This window comes from Dasypus novemcinctus, chromosome 4 (genome assembly GCF_030445035.2).
Source record: "Dasypus novemcinctus isolate mDasNov1 chromosome 4, mDasNov1.1.hap2, whole genome shotgun sequence".
Classification (NCBI taxonomy): domain Eukaryota; kingdom Metazoa; phylum Chordata; class Mammalia; order Cingulata; family Dasypodidae; genus Dasypus; species Dasypus novemcinctus.
Window position 1 is genome coordinate 57,371,319 of NC_080676.1, and position 17,314 is coordinate 57,388,632.

A 17,314-nucleotide genomic window follows, 5' to 3' on the forward strand; every position below is an offset into this window, starting at 1 on the left:
TAAATTTTAAGGAAAACAAAGAGTAACTCCTACAACCTGGAAATTCACCTAGTTTATTACATGCTACAAAAGAAAATTAAAATTATAAGCAAAATTGCACCGAACATATTATTGAATATAAGCCCAGAGAGGGCATAGTATAAAGAAAGTAACAAGATGATAAAATCATTATTCTAGAATCCTTGAAGCAATTTGAGTCTTGACTAAACGTTATTGATAATTTAAAATTCAGTGATGTATGTTTGCATTTCTGGACTTGTAATACATGAAAGTCATATTTTAGGTTAACTTAGCAGGCATGCAATAATTTTTCTTTAATGAAATACATCAGCTCAAATCTTGAGCATCTTCTGAAAACATTCTCAGCTACATGATTTAACAGTTCCTTACATTGTGGAAATTCTACCCAAAATGAAATGGCTATTTAAAAATCATCTGCTTATTATTCTTAGACACTCAAACAGTAAAATGGCTTTGTGGGGTTTGAACCTCAACTGTGTGTCCTGGCATTCAATCTTAAGTCAATGAATTACTAAATTGCTATCTCATTTTACAATACCCTTAAAATCTCCAGCGTACATTTAGTGGTCTAGTGGTTTAGAAAATGTCATTGAGATTGAGTCTCTGCTGAACATACCTACAACTAAAATTAAGAGAATTTTCTTCTTAGAAGCTTTAGCTCAGGTATGAATAGTAAAGATCAACAGACTTTTTTATTACTCCATATGGTAACAATGTTAAGGCTGACGATACTGACCACCTAAAGAATCACAGAGCTAGAACTGAGGGTCTTATTTTAAATTCTGATTCAATTATTTTTTCCTCAAATTTTGCTAGTAAGTTCAAAACTAATTTGTATTGCTGATTTATGAATATCATATCACAATTTGTGTTATATCCTCAAAGGAAATTTTCTAGCAAGTAAGCCTGGAGAACAGAGTTTGAAATTCATATAAACTCTGTTTAAACAGATTTTTTTACATGTACTCACAGTAATCAGTTTGCACACTGTTATTAAACATATAGAGTGCAAATATAATTTTCTGGCTTCTGTTGATTCTTCTGCTTTCAAAAGGCTCAGTGTAACTGAATGATGAAATAAAGATAATTGCTTGCAGAGGAAGGAGGGTATAACCAACTGGGGATATAAATAAGAAAGACAGGTAAGTACAAGAGATTGAAAATCTATTCCCAGAGATGATATTTTGTCAGAGAGAAAATATAAAAAAAAAAAAAAAAAAGAAAATATAAAGAAGTAACACAGACTTTGAGACCTCCCCATACCTTATATTCACAAAAGATAACACAAAAGGGAGAAAAGAAAATACAAAAGGGAGAAAAAAAAAACACAAAAGGGAGAAAATGTTTGTATTAGTTACAAGAAGGTATAGTATTTCATAATATGATTTTAAATCACATTCAAACTGCATGTTTTTATAGGCAGAAAATTTTTATTTAAATAAGCATCTTTAGTCTAACATTTAGTCAATAGAAATTTGAGCCAGGTCATGAAAAAGGAATTAAAGCACAGCCTGTATTTGCTCAGGACTAATGCAGAGGAGGACTTTATTATAACAATGTATTAAATTATGTCAAAACAGGTGAACAACAGTGGTAAACACTCCACTTTGAAGAACATGATGCATCTCCCTAGGCTCTGACCCAAGAGGCAGAGAGTCTGGAAACTGGGGTTCTGGGGAAGGATAGACGCGGCATGAGGGGTGAAAGAAAATCCAGGGAGAAGAGACTTGCAAGTTTCAACTGGAGACAAATTCCATCTATGTGTTTTGGAAAGAGCCCCAGTGATAAATGTTAAGATTCTGATGCGTCAAGGATCTGGCCTCAAATAAGAATAGGTTCATTCTTGTGTTGGACGAGCATACCCACCCAGATCCCAAAGAGCATAACAGCAAGTTTGGGGGTTAGTAAAAGGGTATTCATTTTAAGGAAACTAGAGCAGACAACATTAAAGGTATAAACTCCATATCAGGGTTTAAACAGTAACTTGATAAAACACAACAGATGGAGCTAAAGATGATTGATTCAACCTAAAACTGGCATGCCTCCCAATATACTATTTAATTAATTGACACAGGAGAAAAGTTGTTTTTTTTCTTTTATAACATCAAAACAATTTCATAAAGTGAAAACAAATGCCATTCAGAATTCTAACGCAAAACTGTGGAGCTCACACTCACTGAAATTGTAGGACTAAGCCTAATTAATTAAAATTCATACACATTATTATATTATTCAAGGTTAAATGGTGCTAACATCTTTATGCGCATGTATATAGACAAAACATATAAAATAATCCAGAATAAAACACATACATATGTGTAAATTTGAGTTTACCTTTCCTAATCCGATCAACTTTTTGTTTTTTCTTTCTCCACAGTTCTTTGGAAAGACACTGTAATGTATCTAACAATAAACTCTACTCCTTTATTTATTGGTCCATCATAATATGATTGGATTCATTTTCTGGTCATGCTGCCGATTCCACTGAGTTTTCTGCTTGCTCTTAACTTCTTAAATTTTGGAACTTGAAGTACAATCTGTGGTCATGGGACAGAGGTTTTCCTCTATGTAAAGCTAACATCCACCTCTGGGGGATGGGCTTACCATCTTGCATTCATTAATAATTCAATCAACTGAGTTAAGTAATAAAACATGCACACATAACCTCCTTCTGTCTTTCCCCCTTTGCACACACAGCCACATACACATGCATAAATGCACACACACACACACACAAACACTTTGTATAGATGAGGTGCAATTTCCTTTTCTGCAGACAGGATGTTTCTTCATGCAAGGTCATTGAATGTGTATGTGCTGATTGGTAAGAAGTATTGCCCCATTCCAAAAAGTTACTATGTCTCAGCTGAATAATTGAGGTCAGTGAATAAGCAGGTCTTAAGTTGGAGGTATACAGAACTAAGAAATTTCTAAATTTTATCTTCTTATAGACACTTTACACTATGTACCTGTAAGTACAGTTGGTATCTTTCTGAGTATTTTTATTCTACTCACGATGACTTACGTAAAATTGTGTTGCTGTTAGTAACTCAATTTGGAGACAGTACCTCAGGTCTTAAATGATGAACTCCTTGAAAGCAAGGCCTGTGGGACTGTTATCCCGAGCACTTGGCACAAAGGCTAGCACATGGTTAATGCTCAACAAGTATTTGTTGAATAACTGAATGGTGACAGAAGAGGTGAGGGTGAAGGTAGAGGATCACAGCCTAGCAACTTACTATTTGGACACCAAAATAGAAAAGCACTTAATATGGCTTTTTGAATGGGTCTTATTAAACTGTTAATAATAGACTCATTGTAATGACAGATTTATGATGTATTTGAGAAGTTTACTAAAGGAAACTAATTTAGCTCACCAGAATAGCAGCATTAAATAGTAAGTAAAGTCTCTGATTAAATTAGGAATGTGCAGGAAAACACCTTTTACTGGGCCTTCTCCCTCAGTGAGTCTTCTTTTATCCTCCTTATCATCATAAAAGTCAAATTTACCACTCTACAAGGTTCCCTGATTTCTCCACTGGTTACTTAAAATAGTTTACTGGGAAGCGGACTTGACCCAGTGGTTAGGGCGTCTGTCTATCACATGGGAGGTCTGCGGTTCAAACCCGGGGCCTCCCTGACCCATGTGGAGCTGGCCCATGCACAGTGCTGATGCATGCAAGGAGTGCCCTGCCACGCAGGGGTGTCCCCCGCATAGGGGAGCCCCACGCTCAAGGAGTGTGCCCTGTAAGGAGAGCCGCCCAGCGCAAAAGAAAGTGCAGCCTGCCCAGGAATTGCACTGCACACACGGAGAGCTGACACAGCAAGATGACGGAACAAAAAGAAACACAGTTTCCTGGTGCCCTGGATAAGGATAGAAGTCGTCACAGAAGAACACATAGCGAAGGGGGGAGGGAGAAGGGGAGGGAGAGGGGAGAGAAATAAATAAAAAAGAAATCTTAAAAAAAAAAGTTTGCTTACTTTTTATAGGATAGCTGGTCAAGCAACCAAATGTGTTTTTCATGAACTTCAAAAACTTCAATTAAGTCCCTGCCCTCCAGGAAAATTACAGCCTCATGAAGAAGACAAACAAACAGATTACAACAATTAATTATATGATTATCAATGTACAAAGTGCTTAAAGAGGTACAGCGCATGTGGAAAGGCTCAATGGAAGAAAAGTGCACAATTACCTCATCATCAGCCTCATCCCTTGCCTGGGGCACCAGCAAATAGAGGCTGTGAGAGGGAGAGGGACAGGAGAAAGGGGGGTGGGAGAGCCAGAGAGCCAGGTATTGAGAAACCCAGTACATAGGGCAGCATGCAAGAGTAAGTAAATGCCTAAGAAGAAAATCTAGAAAGAAGTTATTCAGAATATATACACCTATTGATAAATGCCATTTCCAAAAAAATAAACATTTTTTCAACTTTCATTTTAATTTTAGTTTGAATACACATTTGGGTGGTAGGGGCAGCCACCAGAATTTTTTAAGTGTTTAGGATTTATAAATGCCTTAACCAAGCTCTGAAGGGGTAACTTTTAAGCTGACTTAATGATAAAGACGAGTTTGCTGGGTGAGAATAGTAAACAGACTTCAAGACAGAAGGTAACTGTGAAATTACCCAAATGTGGTTGAGACCACAGGTTTTGCCCCATTCATCTCTTTCCTCTCTTCTGTAGGGAGTCATTTCTAGAGGCATATTTATCCAGATTCTGTCACATATGCACAAGAAAAGGTCATACTGCCATATTGGGACCTATATCATAGGCAGGTAGGCAATCATGGTAGCACAGATGTAGAGTTTAGTTTGGTCCAGCTTTATTTATATGACAAAAAAATTTTTTTTTTGTACCGGGCACTGAGTTCAATGGTGGGGATACACAAGGATTTCTTTTGCTCTGGGTTTTCTTAAGTCCATCACCAGATCCCAGCTCTCTCCAATCCAGATCTTTTTCTCACCTGAGTCTCTGAGAAGTGACTTTTCCTCCTTGTTGCATTCTGTTTCTGTCCCAGCATTCCATAGGCCCTAATCTCAAACCAACCCAGCCACCCTCTTCAGTCCATCCCAAAGCCTTTGCCCTCAGCCTCTGTGACAGTTTGAGATTATTTTATGAATCCCAAAAAGCAGATTATTTTGTAAACTAATCTATTCCTCTGGGTGTGATACCCTTTTACTGCATTAAATTCAGTTGAGGGGCATTTGATTAGATTTCCTGTTAAGATTGCTTTAGGGCAGGGGTTCTTAACAAGAGATCTGTTCGCTTGATTTGAAATTGAAAAAAACATTCTTGCAGGGACCTGCTGGTGCAGGTGTGATATATTTATTAAATAATATACAGTATAGTGTGGACTCAGTAAGGGGTCCATGGTTTTCACATGACTGGCAAAGAGGTCTATGGAACAAAAAAGGTTAAGCACGTGTTTTAGGGCTTTTGATTGAACCAAGTCTGTAAAGCCTGACTCAGGTTGAGTCCCTGCTCCCTTTCAGTCTTTCTGATTCAACATGTTTTTCTTCTTGCTCACACTCTTTTCCTCTCACCTTACCTGGCATTACTCATGATTTTATTTCCTCCAGTCAATCTCTTGCTCATACAGGTGAACATTTACAGCCATTGCAGTGTCACCACATAGTAAAATACACATGTAACTGTGTTGGAGGTACAGGAAATCACACGATATCCTTCAGATTGGAAAATTTGCAGCTTGTTTTTCTTTTTTTCAAAGATTTATTATTTATTTATTTCTCTCCTTCCCCCCGCTAGTTGTCTGCTCTCTGTGTCCATTATCTGTATGTTCTTCTGTGTCTGCTTGTATTATTGTTAGCAGCACCAGAATCTGTGTCTCTGTTTTGATGCGTCATCTTGCTGCATCAGCTCTCTGTGTGTGCAGCACCACTCCTGGGCAGGCTGTACTTTTCTCATGTGGGGCAGCTCTCCTTACGGGGCATGCTCCTTGCACATGGGGCTCCCCTATGTGGGGGATACCCCAGTGTGGCACGACACTCCTTGTGCAAATCAGCACTGTGCATGGTCCAGCTCACCACACAGGTCAGGAGGCCCTGGGTTTGAACCCTGGACCTCCCATGTGGTAGGCAGACGCGCTATCAGTGGAGCCAAATCTGCTTCTCTGCAGGTCAATTCTTAACTCATCTTAAAACTAATCTTTATTGACTTGTAATAATTAATGATTATGTCTTTTATTTTCCTCTATTCTTCCCATTAAAAAAATATTGAAGGTGGTTTACAAAATACATATAGTATAATAAGGTAAAAAGGAAATGGAGTAACCAGCAGCAGGGAAATGAAGAGTAGGCAATATAAAAAGAAGCCAGGGTATAGCTACTCACTCTCAGCTGTGCCTTCCAGAGCGCAGTCCCCCGGTGCCCCCACCCATCTGCCCACAAGGCATGCCTCCAGTTGTGGGGGGAGGGGGGCTGGGGTGGGCACCCTGGATAGATAACATGACACTTTTTTTAAGTACAAAAGTTTTTCTAATCAACTTGAAGAGACTGGTGGTGGCTAAGCAGCAGGGTAGGCAGTTACAGTAAGGAAAGAAATGGATGGATTGAGTGGTAGTGGGGTGGCTCCCCCACGTCTGGGAAAGAGAGCAAGCTGGCTGTCAGTGTGGCTGTGGCAGCACCTTTCGGTCTGCCTGGGCACACGATTTCTTCTGAGGCCGGTGTTAGAAATAAACCTGCACCTATAACAAAACAAAAGCTCACCCGATTGTGGAGAAGTAAAGAATTTTATTAACGATCTTGCAAGAATGGATGCAAGACCTGGATAAAATGGCTGGTTCCCCAAACAGCAAGAAACACTGACTTTTATACCCTAAACCTAATAGGCAGGTCCCTCCCCTGTTTTCCATTGGTTGGGTACTTCTGGGTTACAGCCTATCCCAAACATCTAATTAAGTTCCCCAGTTCCACTCTCAGTCGCTGCCCTGTGTTCTCTATACCCCTGCAGGCTGGGCGGCTGAGTGCTGCTTTCATTCCGGGCATGCTTTTCAAATTTGGCACCGTTTTCACTATTGGCCCTTCTCGCTCTGGTCCTGCCCCCAGCACTCACCATTAGTGCTCCCTCGTTTTGGCGCCACTTTTCAAATTCCTGGCATGCCAAAGCCGCTAAAATCCCTTTCCCTCCCTCTCCAGCAGCAGAGACGGCTCTGGCTTCCACTTGGTGAAAATTAAACGTAACCCTTTCCCACAACCAGAGAGTCCTGCGCAGGCTTATGCTAGTGAAAAGGTTCACCAGCCATACTGGCTCAACCAATGGTTTCAATAAGGAGTGCTTTCCTTCTAGTTAATCAGTGCCTATTTTTAATGGAAACTCAATTTTAAATAGTCCAGTTCCACCTGAAGTCGCACCGTTCTCCTCATTTTCATGCAGTGATTCTCTCCCCTGACACACAGTAGGTCAGAAGAACCCCTTTTTTATAGATTATTTACATCTATTGTATTAAAAATATTTTGAAGGTTGCCTTGTCTGATGGCTTTTTTCTTTTTTCTCCAGGGAGAAGAGAAGAAATGTACTTGGAAAGTAATGTATGTTTACATCTATTTTCAAATTCCTGTACATAGAGATATATTTTTTAAGTGTGACTGTGACAACATACTGTGGATTCCACCTTGGTTACAAACTTTCAGTTAGTTATCCAAAGAAAATCAGTTCTGAATCCTAAAAAAAAAAAAAGCCAGGGTAAAAGTAATTCACAAAATGTACACCATAAGGTCTAGGCACTTGCTGAAAATAACCCTCTGAGCTTTTATTTTATTCTTTTGAGGTGCCGGGGACCGTGATTGAGCTCCAGACCTAGTACGTGGGAAGCAGGCACTCAACCACTGAGCCACATTGGTTCCCCTGAGTTGGTTTTTTCATTTGTTTTGCTTGTTGTTTTGTTTTGTTTAGGAGGCACTGGGGATCAAACTTGGGACCTTCCCTATGGGAAGTAGGCACTCAATTGCTTGAGCCACATCTGCTTCCAAGCCTCTGAACTTTTAAACAACCAATATGACGATGGAAGGAAGCACATTCAATTGCTTAATTCAAGATACCCAGAAGATTATGACACAGACTGGTTGCTTAAGAGAAGGACAGCTATTCCTGGTACTGAGACTGGAGAGTAATTCAGCAGGCCCTTGAAAAGAGCATGGTGTGATGCATGGAACAGTGCTCTCAGCTACATCTGCACAGTAAAGACAAGTCATGGGGTTCCTGTGGCTGGTTCTCTGACTATCTTTAGGTAGGGTGATTGTGTGGTCCTCAACTGCAGTTCAGTAAAACTACTTATAATCATAAAAATAAACAAGGAGCCAAAACAAGGCCACCCAAACATATACATTTCTGACCATTTTTCTTAGTCTAAGGATAAAATTTAGATTATCTATCATCTTCAGGAAATCCTTCATAAATATTTTTCTCCCAATTGAGCATATCTGATAGTATCTGCAAAGCAGAGTCCATACTGGCAATTTAGGGCATATTCATTTGTTTTAGTAGTCAGCAGAACTGGGAATAGGGTTAAGGCTGTTTTATTAAAGTTAAGGAAACAAAAGGGAACTGAGGAAATATTTGTCAAGCCAATATTTTCCTCAGATAACAATTTCGATCCATTCTAATACAGACAAAAGGCTAAATGCAATCCTAAAGGTTTTGCCATTGAACAGAATGGTAATCATTTTGGCCTGGAAAATCTATGAAGCAGCTGCTAGCAAACACTAGCCAATGCAGTCATTTTAGTAACAATAAAGTACTAATAAAATATCTAACCTCGAGCCAATTAAACTTCCTCATGACCCCCCTGAGAAAAATTATTGCAAAATGAACCTCTAGATGACTAAATAATTTGATCTATTTTGTAGCACAATACCCAAAAGCTGGTTAAGTGTTGGAGACTGTTAACAATAATAGGTTTGGTTTTGGTGCAGCTGATCTGAGGCCATAAATCTTTCTGTCAGTAATTCTATCTTAAGCCACTTATCTATTTAAGTTCCTTCTCACTTGGGACAAATAAAATTGAGTCATCAATGTAACCAATGAAGTTCACCTTTCTGTTTTTTAAAAGAGAAGTGATAGAAATTTGTATCCAGTTTAAGCCAAAAGAAGTGCGGAATTATTAACAGGCAATTTAAAAATAAAGAAGGAAGGTGCAAAATATATTTATGTTTTACATACTTTCTGACCCTCAAAAAAGAAGATATTTTTATGAATCCTAACTCTCACAGTGATTTTGAGTTTCAGATCTATATAAGCATACATAGCTAAAAATTAAAACTATTCATATAACTTAGCCCATAATTGACATGTGCTTGAGGAAGGATCAGAAAAAGTTAGAAATATGTAATGTGGTGTTGTTCCTAATGAATTTCTTCACAAAGTGATAAAATATATAATCCTGGTCAGTACTGGGAAAGTTTGTCTAAAATCTGTATTTTCTTTGCCTAAAGTCTGGTCTGGAAACCTAGAAGGACAGAAGGAAATTCCTTTTTAAAATGGAATAATTTGTAATCTAATAGATTTATGATTTAGAAAATTAGAAAGTTGCTGTTTTCAAAAATGAGATAGCCAGATTCTGGAGACCATCAGATGGCTCCATTACTATTAAAATAATTAAAGCAACCAAATTGGCAAGGCTCAGTGTCCTCCAATCAGACAGACCCTTGAAGAATTGTGAGAGGTACAGACCAGAAATCTGGGTCTAAAGGACAATGACCACTGGTCTTACCACACAGTTTAGGATGTGCTAAAATCATTCAGGATGCTTTGTTCCATATCTCCTTGATATTCCTGGACTAGATATTTCTCCTCTAACTACTCAGCCATTGATCTTAATAAATGAATTAAATGATTAAAAAACATTTACGGAGTGTCCTTTAGACACTATGGAGAATATATTAGTTAGCCAAAGGGGTGCTAATGCAAAACACCAGAAACTGATTGGTTTTTATAAAGGGTATTTATTTGGGGTAGGAACTTACAGTTATCAGTAACATAAGTTACTTCCCTCACCAAAGTCTATTTTCATGTGTTGGAGCAAGATGGCTGCCAATGTCTACAAGGGTTCAGGCTTCCTGGGTTCTTCCCTTCCTGGGGCTTGCTTCTCTTTCCTCTGTGAGCATACTTCCTGAGGCTCCAGCTTAAGGCTGTAGCATTAAACTCTAACATCAAAACTTCAACATCAAAAACCCTCAACTCTGTCCTTTGCCATGCCTTTTATCTGCGAGTCCACACCCACCCAGGGGCGGGAACTCAACACCCTACTGAATCCAAGGTAATCTCATATGCCCAGAGGAAAAGACCAGTTTACACACATAATCCAATATTTCTTTTTGGAATTCATCAATAATATCAAATTGCTACAGAGACCAAAATGAATGAACCATGAACCTTTTCCTTCAACTCAGTCTGTACCTGGTCCACAGTCTTGATTGTTCAAATGTGCTGATCAAGAAAACATTTCTCTTTGTTTTGTCTGTGTTATATCTCTGAGAATCTCTATTACACTAAAGCAGGAGATGTTTTTTCCCCTGGGAATGAACACGGCTCACAAGTATAACTAGCACAGAATTATATTAACAAGTTTACTCAACAAAATGAAACATATTTGCTTTAATTCAATGACTGTTATGTGGTACTGATAAACTTATTCTTTTGGAGGGTCTAACATAGCACTTGGAATGTTCCAGGTTTCCTTGTTACCATGGTACAACTTCCTCTAACATGTTCTGCTCTGGCCCTTCATCAGTCCTAGTACTTTTCAATTCAGTGCTTCACTCTGGCAATAATTTCCTATTGGACCTTTCTTTCCTCTCCAATTTATCACATTATATTGGGATTAACACTCTGATTTAATAATTTTCCTTGATCAGAAAATTCCAAGGATAGTTCATTTCCTATAAACTCTTGTGACCAGCCAGAAACTCTACCACATTATGCCTCAACTTACTCAACCCCATTTCTTAATACTTCAAGTTAGTCGTATCACAAACAACATTTGAGCTTTATTGACTAAATTTTTGTTCCGGAAGTTTTTCCCATTGGAAAGCTTTACTCTACCACCTTCATCTTCCCATTTCAAGTTCAGTTTAAATTTTAGCTGTTTTCTTCCGAAACTTTCTACAATTGCTATTGCCTAAATCAATTTTATGAAATTAGTGACTGTCAGTACAGCTTTTTGGGACTTAATTCTCTACTGACTTGGATTGTTATGTAAAAAGGGCTGTTATTTAACAGATTCCTCTCAGCAACCTCCCTTCCTAACAAGATTGTAAACTCCACCTAGAGAGAAGGGACTCACCTTAACATTGTGTTTATGTTTCCTTCTAGTTTTGGGCCGTCCTTATGCACACATTTGATGTTTGTGACAGTTTGAATTTTGTGAATCTGAGAAAAGATTGCTCCTGAATGAATCCATTCCTGCAGGGGTGGGTCCCTTTGATTGCATTAAATTTAGTTAAGGGCCTTTTATTAGATCACTTGATTAGATTGCTTTAGGGCTTTTGATTGGAGTACATCAGTGAGCTGTGACACACGTTAGGTCTCCACCCTCCTGCTGGGTCTTATATAAGTTGAGAACACACAGACAGAAAGACTCACAGAAAAGTGAACTTTGCCATTTTGACCCAGCCATGTCAGAGAGAGGACTCCATGTTCACCTACAACTGCAGAAAGACAGAGAAGCCCCAAGATCCTCAAGGAGATGAGGCCCAGGGAGAGATAATTGACTGACCACAGTTGAGGACCAGGAAAGTATAGAGAGACCAGCAGATCCGCCATCTTACCTTGCCACATGGCACAGTTCCAGGATCTGCTAGCAACAGAACTTTGGTGAGAAAGCATCTCTGATGATGCCTTGATATGGACATTTTTGCAGCCTCAGAACTGTAAGCTTTCACCCCATATAAACCCCCTTTTTAAAGGCCAACTTATTTTGGTACTTTCACAGAGGCAGCCTCTGGCAAACTAAGTGCTCTATATATTTAAGAAACAATTATGGAATGAATGAACACTGACTCCAAATACATTTTATTTCTTTCTCCCACAGTGGGTGCCTGCCTTCTTAAGTCCTGAGTATTTCCATCTTAATGTTTCTCAAACTTCTCCAACTACAACCAATAGGAACATATTCCTTTTACATTGTGAGCCAGTATGCCTGTTTCCCTGTTCTAAAATACATGACTGAAACAAAAGTTATGTAAAACATATTATTTACTTTGTGCAATATACCGTGATGTTTTCTACTCTTATTTTTTACATACTGATCCTCACATACTAAATTGACTTCAGCATCCATCAATGGGTTATAATCTATAGTTTAAACATGTCCTAACTTAACGCATCTTGTATTAACGAGTCACATAGAACTGCTCTTGAAACATGCTTAGAACAGAACACTGCCTGGCAGTTCATTCTGTTCTGTTTGAACTAGCATTATGATCTTCATAGTTAACTTGAGATTACTTTTTATCATATTCCCCCAAAGCACGCAGAATAAACTCTCCCATCCTCTACCTTTTGAAATTTGGGACACGGTTAAATAATGTTGCACAAAGTGTCCTCTAGATTTCTATTTCTTACCTTAGCTTTTCAACGTTAGAAAAGTGGCACAAAAATAAAAAATCTCTAGGCCTAATTTGTAATTAGACCATTTGCAGATGAATAAATAGGTATGGTCATGTTTTTGTACCTGACACAGCTTAAGAGCATAAGTTTTGTTGCCTGACAAAACAGAACATGGAGCTCAATTTTGCTACTACAGGCAAATTACTTAACCTGAGCCTCAATGTCCATATCCATACAATGGGAATAATACTTTCTTTAAAGGATTGAGGGGGGTTAAATTAAAGTATGCACATAAAGATCTGGGACACACAAGTGCCCTTACATTGTAGTATGTTTTATCACTCATTGTAAGGAATAGGTGGGGTTATACATACATGCATGTATACAGCAAGGTTCAGTCCTAAAAACAAAAGATACTTTTTCCTCGTTAAAAAGATACCTTTTCCAACAGCTATTTGGATAGGATTCTTATTAATAAAAAATTCCACTGCTGGTTTTATAGATCATAAATATCCCCAAGGAAAGGCTCAGTTTGTGGTACTGAATAGGCATTATATAAGGAACGTCTGTTGAAACTAAAATGCTGTGTATACATACAACTCCCCTAGTCACGCTAATCTCATTCAGACTTCTGTTTTTGCTTTTCAAAACAACGTTGTTTTTTTTTTGAAGCCACAGACTATACAGTCTGTTCAATGGTGAAATGTGATAAAATACTCCACACAATACATATATATCTGTGGGCACATAATACTGATATACCGGGCGGCTTTTGAACAAAGTGACACCTAGCATTTTGTGTGCTTGTGTTTTTTTTTTCTTTTCCTCCGGCGCTTCATTTTAGTTTCAAAGTCAAAACTTTGTTCCAGTTGTTTATATATTCCTTTTCTCTCTGTCTTATTACACCTTTATCTTACCTACATCAAGCTACTTCTAGGGTGCTTTGGACTGCAGTTTTGCACTTAACAGTAAACAACTATCTTTCCATAAAAAAGTATTCCCCCCGTGCCCCCAACTTGTTCAATTTACACGGCAGGACAGAACATCTCGTCCTTTCTCTCCCAGAGTCAGGAGAACAGGCTGGGCCTGGCACAGGGGTGTCGCAACACTTTCAAAATTACTTAAGGACACCCCTAGCCCCAGAGCAGTCGTTTGCTAAAGAAGGCCGCATTATGCGCTGAGACAAAGGCTCTGGCAATTTAATTTAACCCAAACTGCGGACCTCTGGGGATAACCTTCTGTCATACACACTCCAGATCGTGTGTGCGTGTCGGGGAGCGGAGGGGACCTAAGGAAGCAGAGTCAGAAACAGACCTGCAACAGGAGGCAGAGAGGAGTGGACCAGAAGCTGCGAAGTCCGGAGATACGCAGACGCAACTTAACCCCGCCCCTCCCAGCGGTGGGGGCGGGGCAGGAGGACGGAGACCTCGCGGGACCACCCGCGCCTTCCCCGGCTCCTTCCGCCCCGCCTACGACACCACCCCCCAACTCAGCACAGCAGTGGGGTGCGCCTCACGCTCCGTCGCGGCCCGCCGTCGGCCTCTCTAGGGGCCGCGCACCCCCTTTCGTCACGTCCGGGGGCGGGCCGGGGTGGGGCCTGGGGGCCGGGCAGGACGGGGGTGGGGGCGTGAGGGTGCTTCGGGTGACAACGGTCAATAATGAAGGTGGCTGCGGCGCGGCGACAGGCTCAGCTGCGCCGAACGGCGGCGGGGGCGGCGCCGGGGCCGCGCCTGTAGGACTTCGGGGCCGGCGCAGCGGGATGGGGACCCGGCGCGGGCAGTGAGGTGGCGGCGGCGAGAGGAACTTCAGCCTGAAGGGCTCGCCCGCTTCCCCATCTGGCTCGTCAGCCTCCACCTGCAGCCCCTCGGCCCCCGCGTTCCGCGGGGCCGGGCCGGCGACGGCAGGGACATGTGGCGCTGGGTCCGGCAGCAGCTGGTAGGTGTTTCCGCCTTTCACTTTCCCAGGCGGCCTTCTCCGCGCGCTGTCCGCCCGGCCTCTCGGCCGGGGGGGAGGGAAGAGCGGGCGGCGTGGAGCTGCGAGACCCGGGCCGGGTGCGTGGCTAGGCCGCTGCGGAGGCGGGCGCGGGGCCGGGAGCCGGCGCAGCCCGGGCACCTATCCCGACCCCACGCCCGGACCGCCCGGGCCGGGTCGGTGGGGGGCGGGCGACCGCTTCCAGCCGGCCCTTCTCTCTCACTCCCTCCTCCTCCTGGTCCCTCCTGGGTGGTTGCAGCCAGAGGCGAAGGTCCCGAGCAGGGTTAGGGTCTCTCCTGAGAAAACAGGGTGATGGAGCTGAACAAAAGTAGGTCTTGGAAAGATACGGCTTGTTTTGCCTGCCTTTAATAATTTGGGACACGTTTGAGTGAAGAGGAGGGGGAGAATTTGTGTCCAGCTCCCTCTTGTCACTATTTCGAGAAGAGTTAAACGATTTAACGTTAATTATTAAGGAGAAGAGTGTTTTATATTGTCTAATCCCTGCTCGACGAAAGAAATTTATACCCAAAGCTTGGTGAAGGGAAGATATAATATTCCAACTTGTTTCGGAAAAGATATGTAAGAAAGTTATGAAGGATTATGTTTACCTTTATACGTTGTCCTCATCCCACCACCCAAGTGAAACTTTTGGCATATGAGCCTTACTTTTTTCCCGTTCTCCTCAAGGCATTTAGAACGAGACAGGTTTGGAACCAGTGTTTAACTTTTCGCTGTTAGTGGAGAACTGGAGGTAAAAAAAAATCTCAGAAAAAGGTGACTTAAGACATATAAAAAGCGCCACCTTCTGAGAATTAATTCAGAGAGAAAAATCTTACTGCCTCCTGGAAAGCTACAGTCCGGAAAATACAGCATTAAGGCAACTGTGAATTAGAACAGAAATTGCTCCTGGCTGAAGGAGTTTAACCTTAACTATATGTTTGAAGTCTGTTAATGTTTAATTTCCAAGATGCATTATGTTTTCATTTACTAATTCAAAAGGCAGTGTTAAAGCTTAGTGAAGCAGAAACTGTATTTATGGACTATAAAGATTTTAGTGGGGCCAAAGCATTGCTATCTCTTTTTCCTCCCTCTAAACCAGCATTTTAATGTTAAGACTTAAAAGTATGGTGTTATGAATTTGAGCCTTTTGTTACTTCATTTTGCAATGGACATCATTCTCGAAACAAAACAAAACGAGAAAACCATTTTATAAATAAAACTAAAACTACCTACTACTCTATTTTTAGCTAATTGTAAATTCAGATATCCCAAATATATGCCTTATTAGCAAAACAAGCTAATGATGTCATTCTGATACCATATTGCAATACTTTTGACTTTGTTGCAATAAACCATAGCACAGAAATTTCACTCTGGAAGTTAATAATTACAGATCTGGGCTTATGCTTTTGATTTGCCAAATCTTCATGTATAGAATGTTTATGTACCTGGTGGTGTTTTCGTATCTTAGAAAGATCATTTTAAGTCAGTTTTTTTTAAAGCGCTTCTGGGTAGAATAAGTCACCACCTCTCGGTGTCTGGTATTTTTGTTAGCCTGAATAAAATCAGAGTTGTATAACCACTCTCATCTTCAAAATAGAAAATCTAGTAATGTTTTTTAAAATGGCTTCAATTGAACACTACTAAGAGGAAGGGCCGAAAATTGTGTGGTTAATTTGCAAGGCAACTGCCTTCCAGGGGTGGTTAACAAGTTGAACAAGTTGCTGTGCATAAAAATGCTCTCTCTTGTCATTTAAGTTGCTCACCTTACCGGTCTTACATTCAGGATATCAGATCTGAGTATGTACTCAGACTTTGTATCTCTGATTAAGTTTTTGTGTTCACTTAAATTTTATTATGTTAAGGACAGTGGGTACACAGAAAGTATATTTTACTATCCCAGTCATTAACAGCTCTTCCAGTTACTAAAACAGGAATTATTCAAATAGAGTCAATTTTAGATTATTCTTGCATTTGCTTAATGGACTGAGTCTTTTAGCAATGGATTTTTTTAAAAAAATTCAGATAAATGGGACAAGATAGGAAATTGATAAGCACATTTCAAGAAAAGGTTGTTTAGCATTTTAAGTACATTTATTCATTATATGAATCCTCATTTTCAACTACTTAGTTGTCTTGCCAAACAAAAGAAGTTTGTCACTTTATACAGAAATAACCCCTATGTGTTGATAATTTCTTCCTAATTAAAAATATCTTTGATACCTTATCTTGATAAATATTTTTACTACTTGCCATCATGGGAAAGATCAGAATGTTGGCAGAAAGTTAGTATTTCCTTTGGGGAAGTAGAAAGAAATTTTTAAAAGAGGGGCATATTTTTTGTTCTTTTCCTCCTCTGTGCATTCTTGCTTTTTCAGTTCACAGTATTATTTTAAGCTAAAAAATCTTATGGTATTATTCTAGCACAATATTATTCGAGTTGTATTCATTTCGAGAAGTGTATTATATGTATTAACTCACTAGAGATGTTTGCACCTTGGTTACAACACTGGAAATGCTATTAACTACTCACTGTCTTATAATATTTAGGCCCGTACTATAGCCTCTTTAGACTTGTATCATAGCCGTTAACCACGTGTCTATTAAAATTAAAATTGTAGATAAATAAAATTTAAAATTCATGTGACTATTCACTACCATATTGGAGAGCTCAGAATAGAATTTTTCCGTCATCCCAGAAGGTGCTATGGAACAGCACTGATTTAGACTTTAAAATAAAAGTCTTTTTCTATCCATATT

General features: G+C 40.0%; 2 protein-coding genes across 4 annotated transcripts in view; one reads left to right on the top strand and one right to left on the bottom strand.

Annotated features, from left to right (window-relative positions):
• The window catches only part of LOC105744631 (atherin-like), a 31,261-nt gene extending 16,768 nt beyond the window's left edge, over positions 1 to 14,493 (bottom strand). Inside the window, exons 1-3 of the mRNA XM_071214471.1 lie at positions 14,438 to 14,493; positions 14,143 to 14,393; positions 13,898 to 14,052 (exon numbers count right to left, since the gene is read on the bottom strand). Of these exons, the coding sequence (XP_071070572.1) occupies positions 13,898 to 14,052; positions 14,143 to 14,393; positions 14,438 to 14,493 (462 nt within the window). The remainder of the gene's footprint in view (positions 1 to 13,897; positions 14,053 to 14,142; positions 14,394 to 14,437) is intronic.
• ATP11B (ATPase phospholipid transporting 11B (putative)) overlaps positions 14,161 to 17,314 on the top strand; it is a 174,483-nt gene continuing 171,329 nt past the window's right edge. For all 3 annotated transcript variants that reach the window (XR_011648615.1, XM_071214650.1, XM_058295392.2), the window contains exon 1: positions 14,161 to 14,518. Coding sequence is in view for 2 of the 3 variants with exons in the window: in XM_071214650.1 (XP_071070751.1) it covers positions 14,492 to 14,518 (27 nt within the window). In the remaining variant the exon portion in view is untranslated. The remainder of the gene's footprint in view (positions 14,519 to 17,314) is intronic.